General features: G+C 34.7%; 3 protein-coding genes across 5 annotated transcripts; 1 reads left to right on the forward strand and 2 right to left on the reverse strand.

The window, feature by feature from the left end:
• Positions 1-2,180: 2,180 nt before the first annotated feature.
• Positions 2,181-4,641, forward strand: LOC112706020 (glutathione S-transferase TCHQD). 2 transcript variants are annotated; one of them, XM_025757091.3, is made up of 3 exons: positions 2,181-2,423; positions 3,140-3,434; positions 3,676-4,641. In XM_025757091.3, exons 2-3 carry the CDS (start codon positions 3,226-3,228, stop codon positions 4,268-4,270), a joined length of 804 nt encoding a protein of 267 aa, XP_025612876.1. In that variant the 5' UTR covers positions 2,181-2,423; positions 3,140-3,225; the 3' UTR covers positions 4,271-4,641. The 2 variants fall into 2 exon arrangements, with proteins under 2 accessions (XP_025612876.1, XP_025612877.1); XM_025757092.3 differs by having other exon boundaries at positions 2,191-2,447.
• A 2,162-nt stretch (positions 4,642-6,803) lies between these two features.
• LOC112704980 (uncharacterized) lies at positions 6,804-8,708 on the reverse strand. The gene has a single exon (XM_025755843.1). It carries the CDS (start codon positions 8,706-8,708, stop codon positions 6,804-6,806), a length of 1,905 nt encoding a protein of 634 aa, XP_025611628.1.
• Positions 8,709-9,785: 1,077 nt separating this feature from the next.
• On the reverse strand, positions 9,786-24,185 carry LOC112706021 (histone-lysine N-methyltransferase ASHH2). 2 transcript variants are annotated; one of them, XM_025757095.3, is made up of 19 exons: positions 23,883-24,167; positions 23,590-23,652; positions 20,462-23,418; positions 20,055-20,280; positions 19,686-19,843; positions 19,484-19,563; positions 16,942-17,073; positions 16,735-16,851; positions 15,885-15,977; positions 15,710-15,787; positions 15,317-15,373; positions 13,640-14,336; positions 13,276-13,331; positions 12,924-13,003; positions 12,695-12,777; positions 12,501-12,580; positions 11,658-11,737; positions 11,171-11,216; positions 9,786-10,995 (listed from the first exon to the last, which is right to left on the reverse strand). In XM_025757095.3, the coding sequence occupies exons 3-19, from the start codon at positions 23,349-23,351 to the stop codon at positions 9,937-9,939; spliced, it is 6,012 nt and encodes a 2,003-aa protein (XP_025612880.1). In that variant the 5' UTR covers positions 23,352-23,418; positions 23,590-23,652; positions 23,883-24,167; the 3' UTR covers positions 9,786-9,936. The 2 variants fall into 2 exon arrangements, with proteins under 2 accessions (XP_025612880.1, XP_025612878.1); XM_025757093.3 differs by lacking the exon at positions 23,590-23,652 and having other exon boundaries at positions 23,883-24,185.
• Positions 24,186-26,098: the final 1,913 nt, after the last annotated feature.

A 26,098-nucleotide genomic window follows, 5' to 3' on the forward strand; every position in this document is an offset into this window, starting at 1 on the left:
CTCCCCTTCTTCTCCGTATGCATTAAACTAATCTATATGCACTTAAACCTATCGTAACACGCACAATACTGTTTTGTTTTCATGTTCGTTATCTTCATGTCGGCCGTTACAGGTGTCCATGAAATAGCAACCCAAATGGTTGCCATTTGCTCAGGATGGTACAGGCTGGTTCAGTTTTTCATAGGTTCAAAATCGACGCAAATAGAATCCATAACACCGCTAGAACTAATATCCATCTTCTTCAACGAGCAATCCTCAGACCCCATAGTTATCATAAACGGCCAGGCAATCACCCCAGCCAGTCACTGTGTCATGGGTACAACTGGTGGGTGACAAATTCAGACGGTTGACCCGATCATAATTAATTAACTATATAAAATTTAACTTCCTATTTTAATTTATTCTCTAATTTATTAATTAATTAGTATCTATGACATTATTCAATTATATGTTAAAAAATATTAATTATAATAGATGTCATACACTTATTAATATAAAACAAATGTCATCGATTAATAAATATTTTTTGGCTTAAATAGTTTAATTTAAAGATATCTAACAACGTCTAGTTCACATTTTAGTTAATTCACATACCTCAAAAATAAATCATTCTTAAAAAATGTAACCAGAAAAAAATTAATTTAAATTAATATCAAAACTATCAATTGAAATACACATAACTCACACCATTCAGGCACACTTTTAATTTCTCTGTTTTATCTCAATTGGATTATTTTTTATTCTACTTTATTTTTCTTTTAAAGTTGGTAACTTTATCAAAAGACTATCGGGGTTGCTTTGCAATGTCACTCTACGGACATTTACCCTTTTGAGCCATCTCCCTCCCGCGTTTATTTCACTCCATCTTTTTTTTTTTCGACCCCATTTATTTTCATTCCAAAAATTCATTTCACAACAGGGAGCAAAGATTAACAAGCAAGAGTATGAATGGGCCCATTTTTTCGGGATTTCAAGATCCAGCCCAAAGACCCATCACGTTTCCACGGCCTTTGTGGTGGTGCCGTTAAAGCTGCTGCAAGCCAGCCATCAGCTTGAAGAGCCCCCCTATTCGCCAGCCCTCTCAGCCCGCATCCCCATGCCTCCACACCATATCCACGTGTTGATTAGGAACTCAATCAAATGGAATAATGGAATTTTTGTACGCTCATCAATCTGTACACTATAATTTTCCATATGTACAATGTACATGTATATAAAAATAACAATATTGGATTTGAGAAAGTCTAAAAAACAACGCTTATTCTAAATAACCTAAACAATGAGTTAAAAAAGAATGATAAATTAATTTTTAAAACTTGGATTTTTAATTAATTAATTAGATATAATTTTTATTTTAAATTTAACTTTTAACAACCACAAACTCTTCCCCTCATACCGGCATCGCGTCCCACCCTTGCTCCCCTCAACCTTCTGCTGTCTCTCGCGTCGTCGTTCCCCATCACGTTCCTCCTTGCTATCGGTCTTCTTTTTCTCCTTCCGCGATGCACGCCCTCCATCCTCCATCTATCACATTGCACAGCCTCACAGAAGTTTTTTTTGTTGTATATGGATATTTTGTTTTTATTGTACATAGATGTTTTTTTTAAGTTCGATGAATATTACCTTTTATTGTACATGAATGTTTTTTTTAATGCGGCGCTGAGGTCCGGTGTTACCAACAACATTGACGGCGTGACAGCCTGACAGGAGGAGAAGAAGGAATGAAGTGGTTGCGATAAAAAATGGGATAATAGAAAAGGTGAAAGGTGTAATTGGAGATAAGAATAGATAATTATATTGAGGTTTTTTTATATTTAATAGATCTAAAATTGCATCTTCTCGTTGTCTACTTAGTAATAATTAATTTAAAAATTTTAAAAATACAATTTATATATCAAAATTATTCGTTAAAATCAATCACCAATATATTTATATATAAATATATATGTAATTTAAATTTTTTTATCTATATTTATATTCTAATATGTATTTTATAGTAATAGTTGACTTTAATAATTAATTTTGATATATATATATATAACATAATCAAAAAATTTTAATTTTGAACATCCAGTTTTATATTAACAAAAAATAATTATCTTTTTACGTTAACCGATAAATAGAAACGATTGTGATTGTGTGTTTTACAACCGTAAGTACATAAAAAAATTAAACTCTCTAATTTGAATTGAGTTGAAAATTGATTAAGGGGACACGTGTCCCATTGAGATGAGGAAGTACGCGGAATCCACATATGGTTGTTCTTCTCCGATGTATGTTTGTGTTCTGCGCTGTCGCTTCTTGTTCCTTTCTGCAAAGCAAAAAAAGCGTTCTTTTTGGTGAATCAGTGCCTCTTCCACTTCTCTTCCATCAATTTCCTTACGCTAACTTCTTCTTCTTCATTCCAACTTTTCAGCCTTTGGGTATCTCTCTCTTCACTTAATCATGTAACGGTTACTTATGCTTATTATCCTCAGATAATTATTATTTTTGTGTGTGTAAAGTTTTGTGTTTTCTGCATAATCACTGATTAACTCGTCTCTTTCTGTGTGTTTTTGTTTGTGATCTTGTTTTTTTTTTGAGTTTTGAATTTACCTTAATCCTAAGCTTTCTCCCTTACTACATTTATCCAATCGGAAATGGAAAAGAAAAATGTGTGACTGGTTGTTGAATTTTTGGGTTCATATGACTCCCTTTTTATTCAGTCAATTAAATCCATCATTTTTTTCTTCTTCTTGGGTTGGACTTGGATCCATAGTTTCTTACTCAGGTCACTGTCTATATTAAGTTTATGATGCAATCTAATTTATAACAAGTTTTTCTCTTACATCCCTGCTAGTTGGGTTTTTTAGTTAGAGTTCCTTACTTATGTGATGATTTATTTATTTTTGGTCAATTCACTCATTAGCCTTTCATTCATAAATGTATTCAATTTTGATATACTGTTGTCCAATCAAATCCTTTCTTTCCGATGAGTTAAGTATTAGGGGTGAAAACTAGTTAATTTTTCTAATGTGGAAATCATTAAATGGAGGTTTAAGTAAAATATAATTATAGTAATAGTAAGGATAGATACAAGTTAAATGCATAATTAAGTTGGTGCTTAATAACAACTTAGATATCATTGTTTTTTTGGCAGACCTCATTGTTCTGTAGTATTTCTGGAGTCTGTGCTGCAAGACAAACTTTGATTCTACTTGCAACTTCCTAGGAACCGATACGAAAATGCAGTTATATCATCATCCATTTGATTTAGATAGTCTGAAGGTTAGACTTGCATTGGAAGAGAAAGGCGTCGATTATACGTCTCACCATGTCAATCCGATAACTGGCAAGAACTTGGATTCCTCATTCTTCAAGATGAATCCGAGTGGAAGACTACCTGTTTTCCAAAATGGATCTCACATCATATACAAGACTATAGATATAATACAGTATGTCCTCCTCATCAAGTCTTTCATTTTTCTGTTACTGTCATCTTTTTAAGTTTTATGCAGCATAAAAGGTTAGCTGAAAAAAGAAACAAAACTTATGTGTTGATTGCTTAAAATGTTGCTCTTTGCATATTGATAGTTTATACTCCTCAAATCAATAAATTTCCTTGAGCTTGAAGCAACATATGGTTTTAATGCTTTTGTTACGAGCAAACATCTTATGCTCCCATTCGATTTTCAGGTACATAGAGAGAATTGCTGTGGTCTCGGCAGGGTCTGAGAATATCAGTACCAGTGGCAGGGAAGTGATTGAATGGATGCAGAAGATACAAGAGTGGGATCCTAAGTTCTTTTCACTTTCTCATATACCAGAAAAATACCGCATTTACGTCTCCAAATTCATAAGGCGTGTTGTGATTGCCCGTATGTCCGAATCCCCTGAATTAGCAGGCGCTTACCATCGGAAGTTAAGAGAAGCCTATCAAACTGAAGAAAAAATGAAAGACCCAGATGTTGCAAGGAGGAGCGAGGAGCACTTGGTTAGACTGCTTGACGAAGTAGAGCGGCAGCTAGGCGAAACACCTTACTTAGCTGGTCAAGACTTCACCATGGCCGATGTGGTGCTTATCCCGGTGCTGGCTCGCTTAGTGCTCTTGGATTTAGAGAAAGTGTACATAACCAATAGGCCAAACATCGCCGAATACTGGGTTTTGGTTCAACAGAGGCCTAGTTATAAAAAGGTGATTGGTAAGCATTTTGTTGGTTGGAGAAAACACAAAACATTAATAAAAACATGGTGCTTTGTTCATATTAGAAGTTTGCTGAAGAGATACTAGTGAAGTACACATATAAAGGAGTTAAAATAAGTGAACATAAGAAGGAGCTTTGTTTGTGTGTATTGTTTAGATAAGGAGGATTTATATTAGACAGTTCTTTGTATTAATTTTGCAATTTTTTTTTAAACATCTTATTTTCTTTTCTTGAGAGGGAAGGGGGAATTCTTTTTTTCTTTCTCCCTTAAGTAATGTTGATGCTAGGTACTGAAAACATAGATGGCTTGGTTTCTGTTGGTTTGTTGCATGTTGGAGTGGCCATTCTCCAAGAAATAAGCATCTAATGATTATGATAATATGTAAATGCAATTACAGGTTTTCCATATCCTGGAGAAATCACTCATGAAATGCATTTTCTTGCTTTGTTGTAATAACGTCATTGATGAATCAAGTTTTGAGTATGCAGTAATGTGATATAGTTGATAGTATACTGGGATTATGGTTATCTTTTCTCTAGAAAGAAAAGGGTAGAAAAGAAAAAACTCTACTCATTTTTTAAAATAAGCAAGGATAAATTACCAAAATACTATTCAAAAATTTATATTATTCACAAAAATAATTTTAGAACATACAAACAACAAATAAATTTTCAAAAGATTTGAGAGATATAATCAGATGTATATTTTCAAATTAAATTTTAGAAATTAGATTTTGATATAAATTTTTACGACAATAATTAGAGAAATGAGACATTATTTTCATTTTTAGAATTGGACGATTTTATGCCAAGTGAATATATTTGAGATTCTCCCCTTTTTTTGAATGATGGAAAAATTTTTGCATGCACCTTCTAAATGTTTTTTCAATTGTCTTAACAAAAATTCGGATAAAATGTATAAGTTGTTTGTTAAATATAAAATTCTTTTGATACTTAAAAGTTAAAAATATATATATTTTTTTCCATTTAAAAGTTTTGGAGACTTATTTATTGTTCGTATTCAGAATTGTTTTTGTTATCGATATAAATTTTTTGGTTAAAATTTTGATAGATTATCCAAATAAACAAAGAGATAAATAAGAATTAAAAATTAAAAAAATATATATTAGAAATAAAAAAGGTGGGTAAAACTCACCTCCAAACATTTCTCTTTTACCTCTGAGATCGGGTAGAATCATTTCTCTTGCTCAAAATATTGGATACAAGACTTGAAGTCTTGAATACTTTCTGTTTTATTTTCATTCTCATTATTTTGATTTTTAAAATTTTGTTAAAAAAAGGTTTATAAATAAGATTTCTTTTGTTTATCATTATCTTGATTGTATTTTTTTACATGAAATCTAGAAAACAAAAGAATACCAAAAGTATAAACAGAAACTGAACTCATCTTTCATGTTTAAATAACATTTAGGAAAAATAACCATTTGTACCTATGAACTTTACGAACGTTGACAAAAGTACCTATAACCATTTGTATCCATAAACTTTACGAACGTTGACAAAAGTACCCATTAAAAAAGGAAACTAATGTTGTATCCATTAAAGATGGATTTCGTACGACAAAAGTACCCAAATCTTAAATTTATGTTGACTTTTTAATAAAATTCCAGAATTACCCCATCATTATCTTCAATCCCTCCTCTCTTCTTTCCCAAATCTTAAACACCTCCTTCTCTACTATCACAGCCATAAACAACAATAACTTCACTCTAACTTTTAATTTTACTTCTCATTATCACTTTTCCAATCTCAAATCCTATCAACACTCTATTACCGCCATTGTCATCACCACCCTTCCTCCATCACTTTCAATACAATGTCAAAAGGAGAAGCACCTTTGGATGCTAAAAATTGAAACTTTGACAAGATCGCTTTGGTGGGGTCGCATGTGAGTAACACAGGAATCTTGCACATGATGGTGGTGATTTGGGAGAGTGAGAAAGTTCAACTTCGTTAATTATATAATAAATTTGTAATTTGTTCCGTTGTAAATATAGTACCTTTTTCCATGTAGTCCATGAGTTTGAAGTGGACCAATTGCACCACAGGACCTTGCGCGCTGGATCTCGGTTCAGTCTCACTTTCGGAGCTTCTCCATCTAGCGTTGCGTGGGAACGGATGGATTGCTTGATTGCTTTGTTGTTGTCTTTGTCATTATCAGCGTGGAAAGATGGCGGCAGTGGTGGTTAGTAGAGTAGTAGAGAATAGAAGGTGGTTAAGGTAGTGGCAATGGAGGTGTTTGAGATCTGGAAAAGAAGAGAAGAAGGGTTGAAGATAAAGGATGGGGGTAATTTTGGAACTTTATTAAAAAGTCAATATAAATTTAGGATTTGGGTACTTTTGTTGTACGGAATCCATTTTTGATGGATACAACGTTAGTTTCCTTCTTTAATGGGTACTTTCGTCAGCGTTCGTAAAGTTTATGGGTACAAATTGTTGTTTTTCCTAACATTTATCATATTGAAAATTCCATGTGATGGCATAATACATAATGAACTTTTATTGGTAAAAACAACAAACATAAAACTTGATCTTTTGTTTTTTTTTTTTAACTAAATGGTAACAGCTTCAAGAATTCAACACCCTAAGCATTACTTACTAGTCACTAATATGGTATTTATCAGTCTTATGTGCTAACATAACCCAAACATGAGTAATCAAACCACCACCTCTTCTTATTTGCTCTGAATGATAGTCTATACTACAGTTAGCAGCAGCATAACACAACATCTCAACCCAAACACTGCATATAATCTGCCATTTATTTTCCTTGAGCATCAAGTTTCTGGCCAGTCTCTGAGCATCCCTTAACATATGCCATTTTGATGTAACAACAGTTTCTGACTTCCTCTCAGAAATTGAATATTGAGGAAGCCATTCCATTCTCAAAATCTTGCATAGTTCTTTTTCATCTTTGATGGATTCTTCTTTCTGTTCCAACAAGGCCTTGAGTTTGTCGAAGGCGTGCTGGAATATGATCTTGGCCGTAGTCATGGACAGCATATGAGGTCGCAGCGCGAGAAGGTACATCATATAATTCGACAACAATTTCGCCATTTGAGCTTTTGGATTTGCAACATTGTTGTGAGAATCTGAATAGTAGCATGTATCTGTGGCAATGTGCCATATGGTAATGCTTTTGTCAAAATCTCTTTTCACACTCCATTTGAATTCATTGAGACAACCATACCTTCCGAGTGACCATTCACCTCTTTGATTGAAAGGCTTAAGTCCTCTTTCTCTGTCAATACCTCTCATTTCTTCAACCATCAAAACTTTGAGTTCTTGAGGGAACGGTATGCGCGTCCTACTCTTGTTCTTCTTCATTCCCAAGCCAATGCCTCGGAATTTGAGAATTTTGCTGCACTTTAATGGCTTATCATGGAGGCAAAAGCTCAGCAAGTTGAATTGTGCCAATGTATTTGACCACCTTTTCCTATTGCTTGCTTGAGGACCGAGAATTCTCAAGCAAGGTATCATGAATGGATAGCTTTGGTGCTTGATTATTTGGATGATCGCCCAATCTGTGAAGGGTAGTTGCGCGATCTGGTAAATCTCCATAAGGACAGCTCCTGCTAGCATCCCTTCTATAAAACATGCTTTCCAATGATGTGGAAAAGCTTCCCTGAATATGATTGAAAATCCGGTAAAAGTTGAAACTAAACCAAAGAAACTTACAATTCGAAAAATGCAACCTCCTTTGGTGTAGATTATTGGTGCCTTGGTGTACAAGACATCATACATGAAGCCAATTTCTGAATCCGTGATCTTGAAGATGTCCTCTGGTGCATATTCATCAACAGACATCCGTGGAAGAGATTCATATAGGGGCTGATAGAGCCAGTTCTCACGGTGAGGCTTCAACGAGATAAAGCGATAATATGCCTTTAAGATCAATTCTATGTTTGGAATATCATCAGGAAGGAATCTGAACAAAGCAGGCATGCTTGCTTCTTGGTCAATTTCTTGGATGGTGATTATGCCGGATCGCTTACTAAAAGCCGACTTAAGAGCCCAGACAACTTCTCCATACTTGATTAGTCCAGATACGAATAATGGCAGGTAAAGATAAGAGAGCTTCGATTGCGTCCAGCTCTTGACAACAATCCAAATCACCACAGCTACTTGGAGAACAAGAGCAAGCAGTTGCCTTAATCCCAATCTGTTATCTTCAATTGAGTAAGCAGTTATGGCATCAGGGTTTCCAATTTGCACCAAAAGTAATGGTGCAAACATAGCCTTTAGTTCCCGGCGAATATTGCGTTCATCCGGATCACTTCCTGGTATCACTGTCAGCTTGCCAATGATGATTTTTGTCAAAGAAGCAGACAGCAAATAGGTAAACCAAACAGTGAACCTTATCCACATGCCGGGTACGTCCTTGCGGCGGCTACCAAAGACTGTGAGGATTACTTGCATAGTGAAGCTCAATAGCATAAGCACTTCAAGGCCCCAAAGATCCCATAGGTCTTGCAGTTGCCCTGGAACTAAAGATATGTTCATGTTTCCTTGCTCAGTTCTAGCAAATGGTCAAATGCTGCAAGAAAAAAGTAGGTAAGTCCCTAGAGTCAGCAATTTTGTGAAGATTGATGTATGAAAAAATTTTCCCAGATGAAAAGAAGTACACAAGAAGGAAAAGAAAAGAGAGAAAGGACTAGGGAGTTGAAATAAACAACCTGATCAACTATCTTCTAGATTGGATTGATTGGGATGAAATGAATTCAAGTAGAGCACATTGCATCATTGCTTTTAGGGAGCATGAATTTTAATTAGAATTCATAGTAATTGAGGATTAACTATTCACACATCATTTCCAGCCTCCTAATATCTATATGTAGAGAGATGTGAGAAGAGTGGTAGACTATAAACAGGAGGCAAACATTGATCCTCTGCTAATTTGTCAGAAAGCAACCTTTTCTTAAACAGGAAGGTAACACCCATGATATAGGTTATTCTTTGATGATCCTTAACTTATCATGTTACTGTTAATTCATGTGTAGCAATCTAGGATGCTTGCCTTAACAATAGGCTAACACCACTGCTTATTACTTAAACAGGCTTTAGGAGCTTTACTCGCACATGCTTTAAATCTGTCTTACTCCTCATTTCACATGAATTCTGAGCACCTATTCATTTATTTTATTCACCTTTTGGGATGAATGGTTTGATTGATCAAGGCACATTGCCTAGAAACCAATCCTTTCCGCATTGGGTTGGCTGTTACATTCAACACAAGGTATTCTTATAGTAGAGATGTACGATGAGAATACTTTTTGTGTACGTATGTGTATAACTAAATAATAGCAAAATAGCCAACAGTGACAATTAAAGGAACAAAAGCATAAAGGAAATAACAGATTGCAGCGTGCACAAGGCATGCTTGTACTTGAATATTGCTATAAAATAATTCCAATGTAACAGTCTCAAACAGAATCCAGTAGAACATCACATGATCTAAGGAGGAACACAGAAAAAGATAACTAGTTTTCCATTTGAGTATCACAAATCTATGATAACACCTTCCTTTTGAAGGTTTGGGGAGCAGAAGGATCCCCAAGGTACAATATATATACCATAGAATGCTGTAATTGAATGAAATTTTCATTGAATAATAATAGATTTCGGGAACAAATGAATTGACAGTTCATTAATTATATGGAAGAGAAAAAAGAAAACAAAAATCAATTTCTTTTTCCTGTGAACAATATTGGTTTTGAAGCTGTGCATACTACTAACAAATATTATTGCCACCTTTCTCATCTCTACAAATTGCATCCTCTGAGCTTCTTGTAACTTCAGATTGTACATTTCCTACACCCATACCGCACATATCACCACCACTGGTGTTGTTCCTATTATTGCATTTCCATGCATCCCTCCGGAACCAAGGTCGATGTATTTTCGAATTGTTCCACTTCTGCTGTCTAAAGTACCTCCTTCCCAGGTCATCGTCCTTCAATCGCTTAGTTATGTTTCGATTCTCCTCATCTGTATGATTCATGTCATCAGAGTTAGTGCCAGTTGTGCTGCGAACAGTATCGTCTGCGCAACTGTTAACTAGGCCACTACCATCTGACTGTTTGATTTCAGAAGGCTGGTCAATTGCCATAGCGCTGGAAGTATTGGAAGGTAAACAGTCTCTTTGATCCCGTGGATATGGTGGTAATGGAGGAAATGGGTTGAAAGGCATTCCAGGTGCAGTGACCCAACTACCTGAGATCTCAGCATGAGGTGTTCCGAACTGCTTGACAACAGAGCAAGGGATTCCATACGAGACAGGCAAGCGAGAGTTAAATTTCTCCTTTGGCTGACCAAAAACCAAGTCAGGGGCACTTCCAGAATGGACTCCATTTCGCGGAGCAAGATCACCAGCACCTACGGGACAAGAAAATCCTGGTGGAACATCCTCATGAATGTTCTGGCTTCCATCAGTAGAACCAATAACTGCTGCATCGGAATAAGAATTTGTCTCTGCTGGTTGATCCCACCGGCTTTTGCGCTTTCGTTTTTTTGTCCCTTTGACATCAACCCCATCTAGAGAGGGCGCGGAGGATCCCTCAGGTGCACCAGCATCAGCTGAAGTTTCCACGGATGTTGACATCGGAACACAATCCACTGCTTCTGTAGGTCTAGAGTCCTGTTCATGCCTATGATTGTGTGATGATGAAAATCTGTTACTGTTGTAACTTCTATGAGATTCCATTCTATTATCATCCCTGTCCATATATCCATGTTTTCTGGATGCCCTAGGAATCCATCTGTCTCGGAAGCTTCGAGCAATTTGATGTACCTAAATTACATACGAAACAATTAAAACATACAAAGATTCAAATCCTTACACCAAAAACAGATACTCAGAAAAAAGTATTTAACATCATATATTTTGACAAGAAGCATATACGTGTAACCCAACCAAGTTAATATCAATATATAATGGGACATGAAATGGTTAGCATAAGACATACCTGTTTGTCATCATGCTCTGTCAGAGACAGCATTGATTCCCTAAAGCTGAAAAAAAAAAAAAACACTTATTAACCAAAAGAATAGATGAATTTCGTACAAGTTACATACATGAGAAATTGAGAATAGAGCAATTTGCAAGGTGTAGTGATTACAAATTTCTTTTTGCGTAATATATATATATATAAACAATTTGAATATTCACAGTAATGAAATATTCAAATCCACACTCAAGATTTGATTAAAAAAAACGACAGTAGTAGGAATTATAACCAAAGGGACCAATACTCATTATTAGTAGTATAGATATTCAACATTTCACACACACACACACACACACACATAATGGTGTAGCATATTTCATGGTTCTATAACACCAGAATAACATCTTTTTAAGCTTGTGTTAACCATAAGAACCAAAACAAGAGGCAACTACTAGAAATTTTCTAACAACTATTCCAGTGGAGAAAAAAATTGAAATTTACCCACCTCTCCATTCCATGACATGGGGGACCACCATTGATATGTTCAAATGTCAGTATCTTGCCCACAGCCAGATACTCTAGCACCTGCAAAATGAAGTTGACCAAGTATGTACATACATTCTCTTAGCACTAACTTCATATATAGAAATGATAGAACAGAGAAAGGAGGACAGGAAATAAAAGCTTAGGATCACAACCATCAATTTAATGAGAAGTATAGGTTCATATTCATGCACCTAATCAACAGTTACAAGATTGAACCTCATAGGGCCAATATCTAAAGGGAAGAAAGTGCATTAATATTGTGTAGATGTCAACATATGGCCATAGGGGAAATACATAGCGCAGCTTTTGGTAACAGAACAAACAGGTCATACTAATTAGCTGTTTATGTTTTTTGCAATGAACAGAAATAGCGTGTCATGAGAATTATTGTTACCAAATGCTCATCAAAGCGTCCTCATTTTACTCTCATTGTGAAGGCACACATCCTTTCAATGTAACAATACATACTTTAATTAAGGTCTAAGAAATTAACAGGTAAGTAACACTGCTTTCAGCATCTTTTCCCCATTTAAAAGATCAACGAGAAACAAAAATATCTTCCAATGTGGACCACAGAACTTATTGAACCCAAAAAAAAAAATTATTATTATTATGCAACTATACATAAGGATAGAAGACAAGCAGATAAAGGAAATATGCAAAACAGTCTCCACAGTTTCAGTTTATAGCAGACATGTTATTGGTTCAACAGTAAGAAATAATGCATTGAAATATGCATAAACTCTTCTAGAAAGACACAGATAAAAATAATTAAAATATGAAAGATTTCCCATCTAATCACCTTAAGCAGCTTTCGTAATATTGGAATTTTTTTGAAATCCCGCCTGTACTGCTTCATGATTTTATGTAACATCTGTAAACCTGAAAGATCAGAAGCCAGGGTTACTTTTAGACTCAGCAAATATTGATAATTTTCAAATTCCACAAACAAAGGAAGTGGTCAAATGCATTACATAGAAAGCTAGTAAACATTACCATTTTTGTTAATTATATCATTTAGCACTGCTCTAGATTTCGTTTTTAGAAGGGCATCAAGGATCATCGAGAGATCTCGATTGCTGCAATCAAAATAAAAAACTCCATTAGAAATAATTTACATATCCATTAAATTACATATCCATAAAGCCTGAATAATCTAGTACAAGTGCACAACATGCGCTTAATAAAGAAAAGCAAACTAATGAAAAAGGCAAACAAGAAGGACCTTTGAATAGCTTCACCGCTGCTCCTATCACCTGATGCCACAGTGAGAAGCAAGAGTTTCAAGTAACCTTTGGTGGCATCCTGTCACAAGAAAGGAATGGCAAATGGTGAAAACTATAAACCCATAAAACTACCAAGGTTACACACACAGCAATACATTTATTATAAAGGCATATATGAAAAATAAAAGACAGTGGATTATATTAACTATTTCACATAATTGATTATAATTTATAACATCAAAAGGTGGCCTCTCTTGGTTTGTTAGATAACCATAACTATCTGATAAAACGCACAAAAAACACAACAATTTAAATATATGTTAGCTGGCTTCAATAAAATAAAGTACTTACTTTTCTTTTGCTTATTCCTCCATCTCCATCGAGTAATTCCGTAAGCTTCTCCTGGACTGAAGGAAACGAAAAACTTATGTACATTATTACAAGTTTTAAATATATTGGAATAAATTTGTTTATTGTAACGTTGGAAGCATTATAAGTTCAATAGGAAATAAGGAACTAGACAAATCATTTATCATTCTTTCAAAATATATTTACTGTGTGTACGTATATAAATAATTAAATATATGGAGTTGAGTGTAAAGTGTAAATTTACTTGCACTGACTCATACAAATAATCAAATCTCCCACATTAGTTATTTAATTATTTCAAGTGCATGAAATAAATTTGTAGCCAAATTAAATGAGGATGACCAACCTGCTTCAAATCTTGCATTAGAAGAACCTTCAACAACTTTTTTCAGTTTCCCAGATGACAACTGCAATCGGTTCACTGTTGTCTCAATTTTGAGGCCGTTTGGAGGATTAGCACAAACTTTTCCCCTTTTAACAGAACTAACCAGTTTAGGAGCCTTGACTATTTCAGGCTTAAATTCCTTATTACTGATGGTAGCATTCAATAAGACTTTTCTGACAGGTGCAAGGGAAGAAAGTTTCTCATCTTTCTGAATGGAGGTAGTTTTGTCCGTAAGATCGATTGCATGCCCTTGTTGCATAGCAGGCATGGTTTTACTTTCTCTATTCTCCACTAGTTGAGAAATTTCTTCAACGCGAACAGAAGATGGTACCTTGGCCTTTGAATTTTCTTCAATGGAGCTGTGCAACAAATCAACAGCAGAGGAAGGGTTCATAGAACTCTCCTTCTCTGGAGTATTATCTGTGTCTATCGCAATAGTAAACTTGCGTGAAAGCAACCCATTTTCAATTACACCATCATCATTAAGCATAACAGGTTCTGGAAATTCTTCATCAGAATCACCTTGAACTATCAAATCGGAATTTAACGGATCACCACCACCTATATAACCTCGACAATTAATTGAGCCACAATAGCATTTTTTGGCAGCAGCACCGAAAACCCTTACATAGTTGTAATCAAATGTCACTTCTTCATCCTGTGGAAGGTTGTTGAAATGAAAGAAAGTTCAGGTAGGAAGGTTATTGATACTCAATCCAGAGAAGTGATGTTGTCACTCCCAAATTTGATATTGGCACTCCCTTTTATGTGATTTCCCATATTACCCTACTTCCTTATTTCATTTTTCGTGGTGATAAGAGACACTTTTCATTGAGGGTAATTTGGGAAAATATATATAACAGAGGAGTGGCATTATCAATTTGGGAGTGACAATATTCACTCCCCTCAATGCATAGCAATAATGTTTCATACTTCAAGCTTTTAAAGCAACAAAATAGGACCTTCAATTCCTCCATATTAACATTTTTTTTATATAAAAGAATAATTTCATTAAGATGAGTAGATGGATACAATAAGATTAGGGATAAGAGTTCCCCTATGTAAAAGCAAAGCCAAAAAAGGAAAAAATCATCTATAAGGCCAACAATGCCTGAGTGGGAAAATCACCAAACGGATCATGAGTTTTACACCAAATAGATGCTAGGCATTTAATCCTATCCCATATTTTGCTCCAACCAAACGGTGGCATTCACCCCAACCATTAGTCCTCCACAATATAAACCTTCAACACCATTTCTCCCAACCCACAGAGGAAGAACAAAAATAAAATCACTTCACTACTAATTCCTTCAAATTAAAGACATAAATACGAAGACTCCATGTAATCTATTTCATAAACTTAAATGTAAACTAATTTAGCATTGGCAAGAATTTTACATAGAGCAGAAAAATTATCAATCTAAGCTGAAAAATCCTTGTTTTCACTCTCTTAAAAGTCAGTGTTCTTTATTACCCCTCCCTCCCAAAAAAAAAAAAGAGACCCAAAAACGAGGTGGGAGCTAGCTGGGCACTAATGGGTACAGCCATACAGGTACATAACACAAAATTGCAGGACCAAGTAAAATAAACAAAGGAATATCAACATATAAAAGGAATAAGTAAAGGTTGCAACCACACCTGCTTAATATCCCTCAATGCGAACAGTCCAATACATATTTCCCCATTCACCATCCACTGTTCAGAAAAAGGATCACACATGGTCAGTCAACAAATGTGAAACAACAACATAATTACAGATTTCATGCTCTACACACTAATATACAAAAAATGGCATTTCCGGCTACTATATTGAAATCTATACATCAACATTCAATCTTAAAAGATAAGTGCACTAATTGACATACATCTATATACTCATATGCATGCAAAAAGCATATTTCCAGCAAATATATACGCTAACATATATAAATTAGCAAGTAAAAAACACCAAAAAAGAAGCTGCTCAAATACGCAGCAATATTTAAAATAAAATAAAAAAAAAAGCAACAACAACAAAGCATGTATATTCACCTTTTCTGTTCGACAATTAGGATCACAACTATGATTAATGAAACGGCCCAAGTTTCCTTTTGCACTTGCATCTATCACCTAACAAAATAAGCACGAGTGATTAACAAAGTAGAACAACTACTATCATAAGAACTACAATAGAATAGTAATAAGCATAAATAGGTGTGATTCATACCTCACTTCCATTCAAGGTCATAAAATAGAAATGTCTATGACCCTTCAAAGCATACTCTCTTTGCCGTGCCTCATAAGCATGAGTATCAAGCACCTGTATGGACCATAAATTAGATATCACGTATATAGAGGTCAACTATGTGCACAACTTGTGCAACACCAATGCATAAAGAATTACACAGTACACACTACACAATGCATCAATGCCACGAAAGATAAAACACAATTCAATGAATATGGAGTCCAATCTTCTCAAAATAATCCCTTGTCTTTAAAAAGCATGTCAATTGCTAGACATCAGCTATCCTTTAGTCATTGGTTACAAGTGTATCACATCAGGTTCAACACTCTAACTGGATCAAACGGACACCCTATCAACCTTCATTATTACTATATGTCAAAGCTCAATATAAAGAAACAAAGACTGCAGTGCTCACGATTCAAGCCTCAAATTCTCACACCTGAAACGGCATAAATCAATAGATTAATTTTTGGCTACCCCTCAACTATGGGCTCACCATTTTCCCATGGTTCTATGCCATTCAAAGAGATGATACAATTCTAGAATATAGGTCCAACTCTCACTTATTGTTGACGAAGTAAACATTATGTCACGATATTTTTGCAGCTGCAAAAGGAAAAATAGGAAAAAGAGGATCCACAAAGGACTTGATTGCTCCTATGACTTTGTTTAGGCTAATGTGGCCCTAAAACTTCAGTAAAGTATGCAACCAAACCACAAATGTGATCACAAAATTCAAAGATTCGGCCCTAAATATCACTATTCCATATATCACAATAAATATAGCTATGAAAATCATACAAAGGAAGAAAAGTATTGTAAAAGTTACCTCCCCAACATATTCAATGAGAAACTGGCCTTGGGCTATATTCTCAAGTGCCTTCAGTCCATAACCTTTTTTCCCACATTTAAACCACTTCAAGCTGGCATACTTGCGTTTTTGGAACTGAAATTGAACATTTGGACTACAGTCATGCCCCATAACAAAACCGGCCTACTAAAATATTTGTATATGGAAAATCAATAGTTTTCAAACCTGCTGGTTGGAACAATAATCCCCACATGGGCAGGTTCCTTGAACGCATTCAATGTTTAGCATCCGGTTTAGGCATTCATCCCCACAGCCTAACTTGCCTACTTGAGGTTGTTTGCAATGGCAGACCATTATCTGAAATAATTTCATAAGTATATTAAATAACATGACAAAAATGGTGTGCAAATTTCAAAATATGATTGATATCTGATTGCTGCAATCATATGACTAAAATGAACTTTAAACAAAATGTAAAGATGAGAAAATATCAAAGTGAAGGTGGCAATATCAAAGTGAAGGTGGCAAATTAATGGACTTTAGAGTAAATAATACTACATGGATAAGAAACAAAACTGTTCAGTTGAGGAAAGTATTTTTTAAAAAGGATTTAATATGAATGCACTGAATTACACCGTTATCAAATTGTAAACTACCACATCAGTCACTACAGTTAATTTTTTCAACCCACTTCACTTGAATGATCATAGAAATGGATGGATTTAATTGGGTGACAATATAAACAAATTTACAACATCAGTGCATCAAAATTAAGAACTCTAGAATCCATTCCATCCTTGACCAATTTACCAAGTATCTGACCTGTCCCTTTTTTCTTTTTCTTTTTTTTTTTTTCCATTAAGCAACCTATGCATTTAAAATTTATATCTAAAACTTATTTTCTCTCATTAAATGTTTATTGATCTCCAAAATTTACTCAGTTTCTATATTAAATTCCCAAGAACCACAGACAAGAACTATAATATCATTGTAAAAATAACTACTATCAAAAGAATAGAGAAACTATCAGTAGAGCAAATCTTTCCAAACTATAAATATGTTTGATACAAAAATCTCAGTAGAAAAGCACAAGCTTTACTTGAACAATATAAGAATTATGATTCAAAATTCCAAATAAATACACCAAACAATATCATACTGTACCGCCATAACGATTTGGTTTCTTTCCTTCTCCCAAAGCCATCAAGTTAGTCAAAAAGAACTACTCTAATAAAGACACAGTAATGAATCCTAAGTTATAGAGTCCAATCAACAGTCACCAAAGATACCGAACAAAGCATTTATTAACGGTCAGCCCATAACATTAATGAAAAAGGATGAAGACAAATAAAGCAATCAATATATATTATGGAAAGAGACAAAAGAAAGAACAGCTTCTGTGTGTGTGCACGTGCGTGTGTAGCGGTAACAAATTACAACTCTATGATAGATCCATTTTTAACCGTTAATAACAGCTAGTATTACAATTATGTTTACAAGTGTTTCCGTGAAAAATACGTAATAGTTCTTGTCTCTTCCAGCTGAAACATTTTCCCCCTTTATGTATGTGGCGTGGAACTGAAGAGTATTTCATTGAATATGATTGGGTAAAATACTCAAGGAGCAAGCTCCCAGACACAGAAGACAGAAAAGAGAGACACAGAAAATGATAAGGATTGCAAGGAGAATACACAGAAAACAAAGTACTCTGCCTGTCCCAATGGCATCAGCCATCCCCACTCCTCGTAGATTGTTCAATAACAACCCCATGACCCAATTTACAATTCATAATCTCGTTTCCATGCATGATCTCAACTCCCCCATCCACAATCTCCTCATTACAGCTGTCCTTTTTGTTTAGATCCGTCAATTACTCCTCTATCCAAATTCCCAATACCATCTCTGTCCCTAAACCCTTTCTCCTTTTGCTTGTAGAAAATTATTGGAGGCCCACTAATAACCTATACAAGTAACTACGCCTATACTTCTAAAACTTATTTCGAAATTGGCCATTAGAATGAATAGGTAAATATTTAGTATCCAATGGATATCATGAACTAATTAAACCCAATGGATATGATTGTATATTGTTTGTTCATTAACCATCTATGAACTAAAATTTGATCAAAGCCATTAAATTTTGTCATAGTAAGTGGAGAGACTTAGAATCTTGGATATGGATGGAATAGAACAACTAATGGATATCTTCTTCAGACTATTTCTGATAGATCACTTTGCCTCCCCTTAATAGAACTAAAATTTGATCAAAGCCATTAAATTTTGGCATAGTAAGTGGAGAGACTTAGAATCTTGGATATGGATGGAATAGAACAACTAATGGATATCTTCTTCGGACTATTTCTGATAGATCACTTTGCCTCCCCTTAATAGGACTAACTGGATAAATCTGGATAGAGATGGATCACTTGGACAATGGATTACTGGACCTCTTTCCCACACCTATATAAAAGTTCACGTTGATACACCAATTCAAATAGAATGCCATGATCCTGATCCACATTGTTTATGGGTAAAAATAATTAATTAAAGGAAAAGATAGAAGACAGGAGGTAAAGGAAATCTCGTGTGAATAAAAAATATTGCACCAAGTCATATATTAAAAAAATCAGCTCATCATAGCACTCAGTCGGTCTCCAAGTCAGAAGAAATAATAATAATAATAATAATAATAATAATAATAATAATAATAATAATAATAATAATAAAAACATGTATGTGAAATAAAAAATCTAGAACAATTTAGGACCTCATCAATAGTTTGTGTTTTACGGCTACGATGTAGAAACTCATTGGAAAGGACTTGGGTGAAAGTCGACTCCTGGGAAACTGCAATGCACAAATCAAAGTACACGTCAAATAGCAAGTAAGATCAAATGGCATTCCAAACACACTAGTTTCAAACAGATTTATTTTGAAAAGGGAAAAAAGATCTAGAAGATATTACACACCCAATGGCTGTTGGAATTCCAATTCCTTATAATTTCTGGAGTCTTCGTAAGCATCTTCTTCATCCGATAATCCCAATTCTGCATTAATCTCTGCATTTGACTTTTCCTGAGGGATAGCACAATCAGCAAAGTCTTTATCCTTGCTATCCTTGCATGTCCTTGAAAATAAATCACAAATGACAAGAGTCAGGTTATTGAAAAGCTTATCCTTATGTGTGCTTCCCATGTAAAGACCGTGCAAAGGGTTGAAATAATGAAAAACAAATATAACTAAAAATAGAATAAAATGAAATATTGCACTGAAAACTCAGATAATAAACATATATCCACCTTCTAGTCAATCAATGATATGAATGAAAAGTGGTATACCAGGTGCAGTTTGTCTCATCAATCAGGTCAGCAAGCACAGCTGGAATGCGCCGCCACTTGTGACAATCATCACAACGCACCCATGCATTATGTGGTGATTTATGCTGCTCTCCCGAATCAATGGTGGGCAATATGTTCAAATTAGATACATTAACTGATACTCTGTTTTCATCAGCATTAAATCTTTGATCAGCATCCAATTTGCCATTTCCAACTGTGCTGGTTGCTGGGACATCCATCAAAAACATAAAATCTTTTTATGTTTCAATTCCTCAAAGCATAACACCAATAAATAAGATCAAAGAAATGATACTAGTTATGTATGATTTAAATAATCACGAAAGACACAAGGTCTATCAAAACTAGAATCCAAACTCCAGAATGATACTCTTACATATAAAAGATACCTGTATGTATGTGATCCTCCACTTCTGCCATAACTTTATGCGGGCCACCTTTTCCCTTGACTTCGCTTTTACTATTTGGCCTTCTCTGTTTCTCCTTGTGTCTACAAGTGATCTTTTTCTTTGTTGAGTCAGAAGCTTTAGACTTGGCCTTGCTAAATTTAACACTCATAAGGCTTTTAGGTAGTTTACGCCCCAAATATCTTACACAAGGCGGCAAATTCTCAGAACCCTGGGGTTCTGATGGCCTGTGGTTAACAGATGGCTTGCACCCTTGGACCTTCAAAGCTTCAGCAGAGTCTCCAAGTTCACTCTCACCAGAAAGGGGTAATGGTTCTGTCGGAAATTCTTCACTACTGATAGATTTGCTTGAAGCATTTATCTCAGTGGAAGCAGGCAATTCTAAAAAGCTAACTGTATTACTAGAATTCTTCTTACATCTGTGATTCTTTGATTGTTTTGCTTTATTACTTCTATGTCGCCCATGTGATCCAACTTCAGTAATACAATCACTTGAAGAAATATGTTTGTCTTTTTTCTTCCCCTTCTTGCTAATAGTAATATGCAAATTAGAATTGAAATCCAAAGGAGGACCTAAAAGAGCATGATGCATATCTTCTTGATGTCTTTCTCCAACTTGAACTTCTGGAACTGAATTGATGACTTCTGAATCAGGTGAAGTTCCAGGATCCATATTAATGATTGGTTCAATCAATGGTTCTACCACCTTTTCTAGAGGATTTGTAAGAAACTTTGCCTCTACATCCCCATTTGACTTCTCAATTTTTGCAGTACTTTCTAAGTGGTTTGTTGCAATTTGCGCATTTAGTACAAGATCATCCTTCTTGAGGTTGCTTTTGAAGGTTTCTAAATTGCCCAAGGACACCGGTCCCAAAGATTTGTCTTCCGCATTGCTTCCAACTTTCTGAGAACCTGAACCAGTCCCCATGTCAGAAGCAGGATTAAAGGCATTGCCAATTTCTGGAATCAAAATATTTGAACTACTTAGATCAATTTCTTTCCCGAACTTGATCTTTAGACGGACCCGAGTTGTTGGAACTGAACATTTCTGCCCTGCATTTGAAGAACTAGAACTTGCACTGTTCTTAAATGCTTTTCCTGTTTGACGCTTGCTTCTAGACTTCCCCAATTCTTGGCACATGGCTTTACTAATCCCAAGCTCATTATCTTGCTCAAAATATTGTTCAATGCTCCCAAGCAATCCCCAGATAGAAGATCGTGCCGGCTTGGAGAAAGAACTTCTTTTCTTTCTAGCAACCTCTAAGTTTATCTTCATATCTCCTCCTGGATGTGTCAAATCAGCTTTGTTGCATTTTCTTGAGGCTTTTTTTGTTTGTGTCTTACGACCAATTTTATTTCTTCTACTATTCCTTTGAGACGGCAATAGGATGCTTTGAGCAAAAAAATCAGCTTCCACAGTATCTTTTCCATCATTATCTGTCTGTCCAACAGTGTCCCTAGCACTACTGTTATTGACAGAAACAACACCACCCTTAGGAAGCAGATCATGTGCGACCTTCAAAGAGGTATCGGTGACTAAAACAATGGAGGGCTGATCTGAATCAGCATATAAAGGTTTCCTAGGAGCATAGTTGGTAGTTTCTTCTGAGTGAGAGTCCTTCAATTTACACAACTTCTCATCTATTTGCAAGATATCATTCTTCATTACATTACCCTGGACCAACGCTGAAGTCTCCGGAGGGGAATCAACTACAGGTGAACTCTCCAAGGTCCTATGACAGCCTGGTGAGGACAATACTTGGACATGTGAATCAACAATGTTTTCCGTATCTACAAAAGCTTTAATCTTTTCATCAATACTACTATTCCAATCATCACCATATTTAACATCACATAGCTGACCACGTCTGCTATCTTCCTCTGTACATACAGTTGTTGGAACTTCCAAAGCCTGCATCTGCAAAGGAGATGCCTGCCTGCAAGCATCGGATTCCATCCCATCAAAAGCATCACATTTTTCCACACCCATTGACAATGGATCTGCATTTCTCACAATGTCCCCCTGCTCATTTTTGTGGTCACAACCAACTAGCAAGTCAGTCGTGGGTTCTGATTCCAAGGACATTTCAGAATGTCTGAAATCATGCACACAATCCAAAGCATCCACAAGTACACTGGAGTCATCATTTTTGCCTCCCATGACAGCTGAATCATCATTCACTGAGGGGAATACATTGAGCTTCTCATCCTTCTGCACAACGTGTTGAACACAATGCTCCTGCAACCCAGTCACAGTTATGGACTCCGATGGAATGTCTGTGTCGCCTTCATCTTGAAAATTTCCTTCCGAACACAGCCCCCTAGTTTTTAGACCTGAACCCTCGTTGTTCCCACAACATATCCTTGAATGATTCTGACAATCATGCTCAGAGGTGTTCTCCAATTGCAACATATCAGCATTTCCACATTCATTTGGCAAGACATCTCCACACTTGTCCGGAACATCACTGCCGCTTGTAGAACACTCAGGGCCCTCCTGGGGTAAATCCACACTACCCTTCGCCCTGTGAAGCTCAACATCCGTAACAACAGCACCGCCGCTTGTAGAACCCTCAGGGCCCTCCTGGGGTAAATCCACACTTCCATCCTTCGCCCTGTGAAGCTCAACATCTGCAACAACAGCACCGCCGCTTGCAGAACCCTCCTGGGGTAAATCCACACTGCCATCCTTCAAGCTGCTAAGCTCATCAGAGTACAACACACTACAAGCTCCTTCTGAACACAACTGTTTCTGCAAATGATCCGAATGCACGGGAATCTCCGAGCACAAATGCTGCTCAATAACAGACCCACCTGATATTCCATCATCAACCATAGCTGAATCCCCACAAGAACCCATCTCAATTAACATCCAACCATTCAAAAATTCATCCACAAGTACACTATTACCACCAAGTCCTCGCTGAGTTCCAAAATCTCTGATTTAACAAGAAACCAAGTACCCCAATAAAGACAAAGAAACCAACGATAAGGACATGAACAGGAATAAAAAAACAAAGCACAATGCATATGACAAAATAGCAACACAAATCTCAAGCACGGTATTCACACAACACAAACTTCAATTGGAGCAAATTGAACAACATTACCAGCACGTGAAAAGCATAGCTCAGAAAGAAAACCCTAGAAAGCAGCATTCTCCTGCGGCACCTCTACACGGAAAGAGAGAGGCAACAAAAAATAAAACAAAAAGGAATCCCCCCACACAAAAAAAAACCCTACTTTCAGAATTCCGCAAAATAATGCATACGGGAAAACACGGGTCCCCAGACACAAATACATTAAGAAAAATACCGAATATTTAAATCCAAAAAAAAAAGAAAATAACAAAACCAATTTAAAAAAATAAAATAAACTTGGAGAGCAAGTAGAGAAGCGATACCTGCTGTGGATGTGTGAGATTGAGGATAAGGAGGTTAGGTTTTTTCAACAATGGTAGTTTTTGTTTTTTTTCACCGGCAAAAAAAAAAGGAAAAAAAAACTCTTCTTTTTGTATCTGAGTCGAGGAGAGAGAAAGCTGGGTCTGCGTCGCGCGCAGAAGAGAGAGAAGAGAGAGATGGTTGGTGAAGTTGTCAACAAAAAATAAATAAAAATAAAATAGAGGAGAAAAAAAAAAGAAAATAAAAATTGACACGCGATGAGGGAAAAAGGAGAGAGAGACTGAGAGAGAGAGGGTTCCGACCGGAGGAGGCTTTTATCGTTTCACCAAATTCCGAGATGATTTGACGGTTCTACCCTGATGGCCACGCGGCTTCATCCGTTCGTTTTTCCACTTTTCACTTGTTCTTTTGTTCATCCTAGGACACGTGTCCTTACTGCACCGCTAATCGTATTTTTTATTTTTTATTGTATTGCATAAAATAATAATAATAATAATAATAATAATAATAATATAATATAAATTTATTGTTATTTCATATTAAAAAATTTATATGTGAGATAGAATATGTGGAAGTTTTTATTATTGTCAATAATTTACAAAATTATTTTAGTTTTATTGATTCTTTGATGTTAAAAATTTGAGATATCATATCTTGGAAATGATATGTTGATGTTAGATTGATTTTGAAAGATACAAATATATGGGTTTGTTTATGTGAGTTTTTAAGAAAATATTTTGTTGAGTTATCTTTTTTTAAAAAATCTTACGGAAAAGTAAAAGTAATTTTATGTTTGAATATCTCATATAAAAAGATCTTTTATCTATTAATTATGTTTGTATATAACGATATAAAAGTACTTTTTTATTTATTTATTACATGATCTTTTTTTAAGAAAAAAAATCTTTTAAAAAAAGATGTAAATTACAACTTCTCAAAAAAGATATTTTTTATTTTTCTAATGTTTTTACTTTTACTACTAGAAATTTGTTAAACATGCTAAAAAATAAAAGAGATATTTTTTATTGAAAAAACATGTTTTTTTTTATCAAAATAATGGCACCCAAACAAGCATATAGTAGCAGACATCATAGTAAAGATGGTAACGAATATTTTTTCTCCACAAGTGAAGCTTTTATTGTCTTGGAAGGAATTTAAGAATAGTATTCAATGAGAAGGTTTTTCTTAAATAATTTTTTGTTTGTTTTTTTTTTCTTGATTTGTTGTTTGTTTGTTTTTTTTAATTACCAAAAAAATATTAAAAATTGAAAATTAATTTTTAGTTAATTAACATTATTTAATTTGTTTAATTCTAAAAAATTTTAGTTTTTTAAATATTTATAATTTAGATTTTATAATTTAGAGTTTGTAATAATTTATAATTTATAATTTATAATTTAAAAATTTAAAATAAATAAAATAATTTTAAACAAATTAGCTAATATTTTTTGAAACAAATTACTCTCTGATATACTCTCTCTCTCTCTCACACACACACACACACACACATATATATATATATATATATATATATATATATATATATATATATATATATATATATATATAAGTCTACTTATATATGGTCAATTTCAATTTAGAGAAATAAGTCGGTCTTATATATTTACTTTTTGTCCAATTTCTGTTCAAAATTAGTAATCTTCAATGTAATTAATTGTTATTTTAAGACCAACAAAAATTAAGAAAGTATCACTTCTTTGAAATCGTTTGTCCCAAACAAAAACTTGCATCAAAGATTGCAGAACCATAATTTTACCCCCGTAGTTGTATATAAAATAAAGTAAAAATTAATAATATGATGAGTTTTCTATTCGATAATAAAATGAGAGGATCTTTTATGATGGGGATTTGAGATATTATATGGAGTTCCAATCCACTAAAGACCAAAGAAATTGTCTCTATTGTCCTTTAGTTTGTACACTTTCGTATTGGTTATGGCTTTGTAGAGTGTAACCAATATAATAAAGGAGTTTATATATTTATATGGGCAATGTTTAATTATCAAGATATTTTTTTGGGAGACTTTATAAGTAATTGGATATTTTGGTTTTTAGATTTTTGATTTGCTTGGTTTTAGTTTTTATCCAACAGTAACTGTTTATAAGATTAGAAGAAATTTATAAATGGTGTACGAACAATATTATATCACCAATAAATATTATTATTTTTTACTAGTATTTATCTAATAATAATTTTT

Source organism: Arachis hypogaea, chromosome 8, assembly GCF_003086295.3.
Source record: "Arachis hypogaea cultivar Tifrunner chromosome 8, arahy.Tifrunner.gnm2.J5K5, whole genome shotgun sequence".
NCBI lineage: Eukaryota > Viridiplantae > Streptophyta > Magnoliopsida > Fabales > Fabaceae > Arachis > Arachis hypogaea.

Excerpts from the sequence above, each read along its gene's own strand:
- LOC112704980 (XM_025755843.1), bottom strand. The coding sequence starts at position 8,708 with ATGAACATATCTTTAGTTCCAGGGCAACTGCAAGACCTATGGGATCTT.
- LOC112706021 (XM_025757093.3), bottom strand. The coding sequence starts at position 23,351 with ATGTTAATTGAGATGGGTTCTTGTGGGGATTCAGCTATGGTTGATGAT. Across the intron at positions 14,337-15,316 it reads CATTGAGGGATATTAAGCAG|GATGAAGAAGTGACATTTGA; the intron begins GTGTGGTTGCAA and ends AACCTTCCACAG. Across the intron at positions 12,778-12,923 it reads AGCGGTGAAGCTATTCAAAG|CAATCGAGATCTCTCGATGA; the intron begins GTCCTTCTTGTT and ends TTTTGATTGCAG.
- LOC112706020 (XM_025757091.3), top strand. The coding sequence starts at position 3,226 with ATGCAGTTATATCATCATCCATTTGATTTAGATAGTCTGAAGGTTAGA. Across the intron at positions 3,435-3,675 it reads AAGACTATAGATATAATACA|GTACATAGAGAGAATTGCTG; the intron begins GTATGTCCTCCT and ends TTCGATTTTCAG.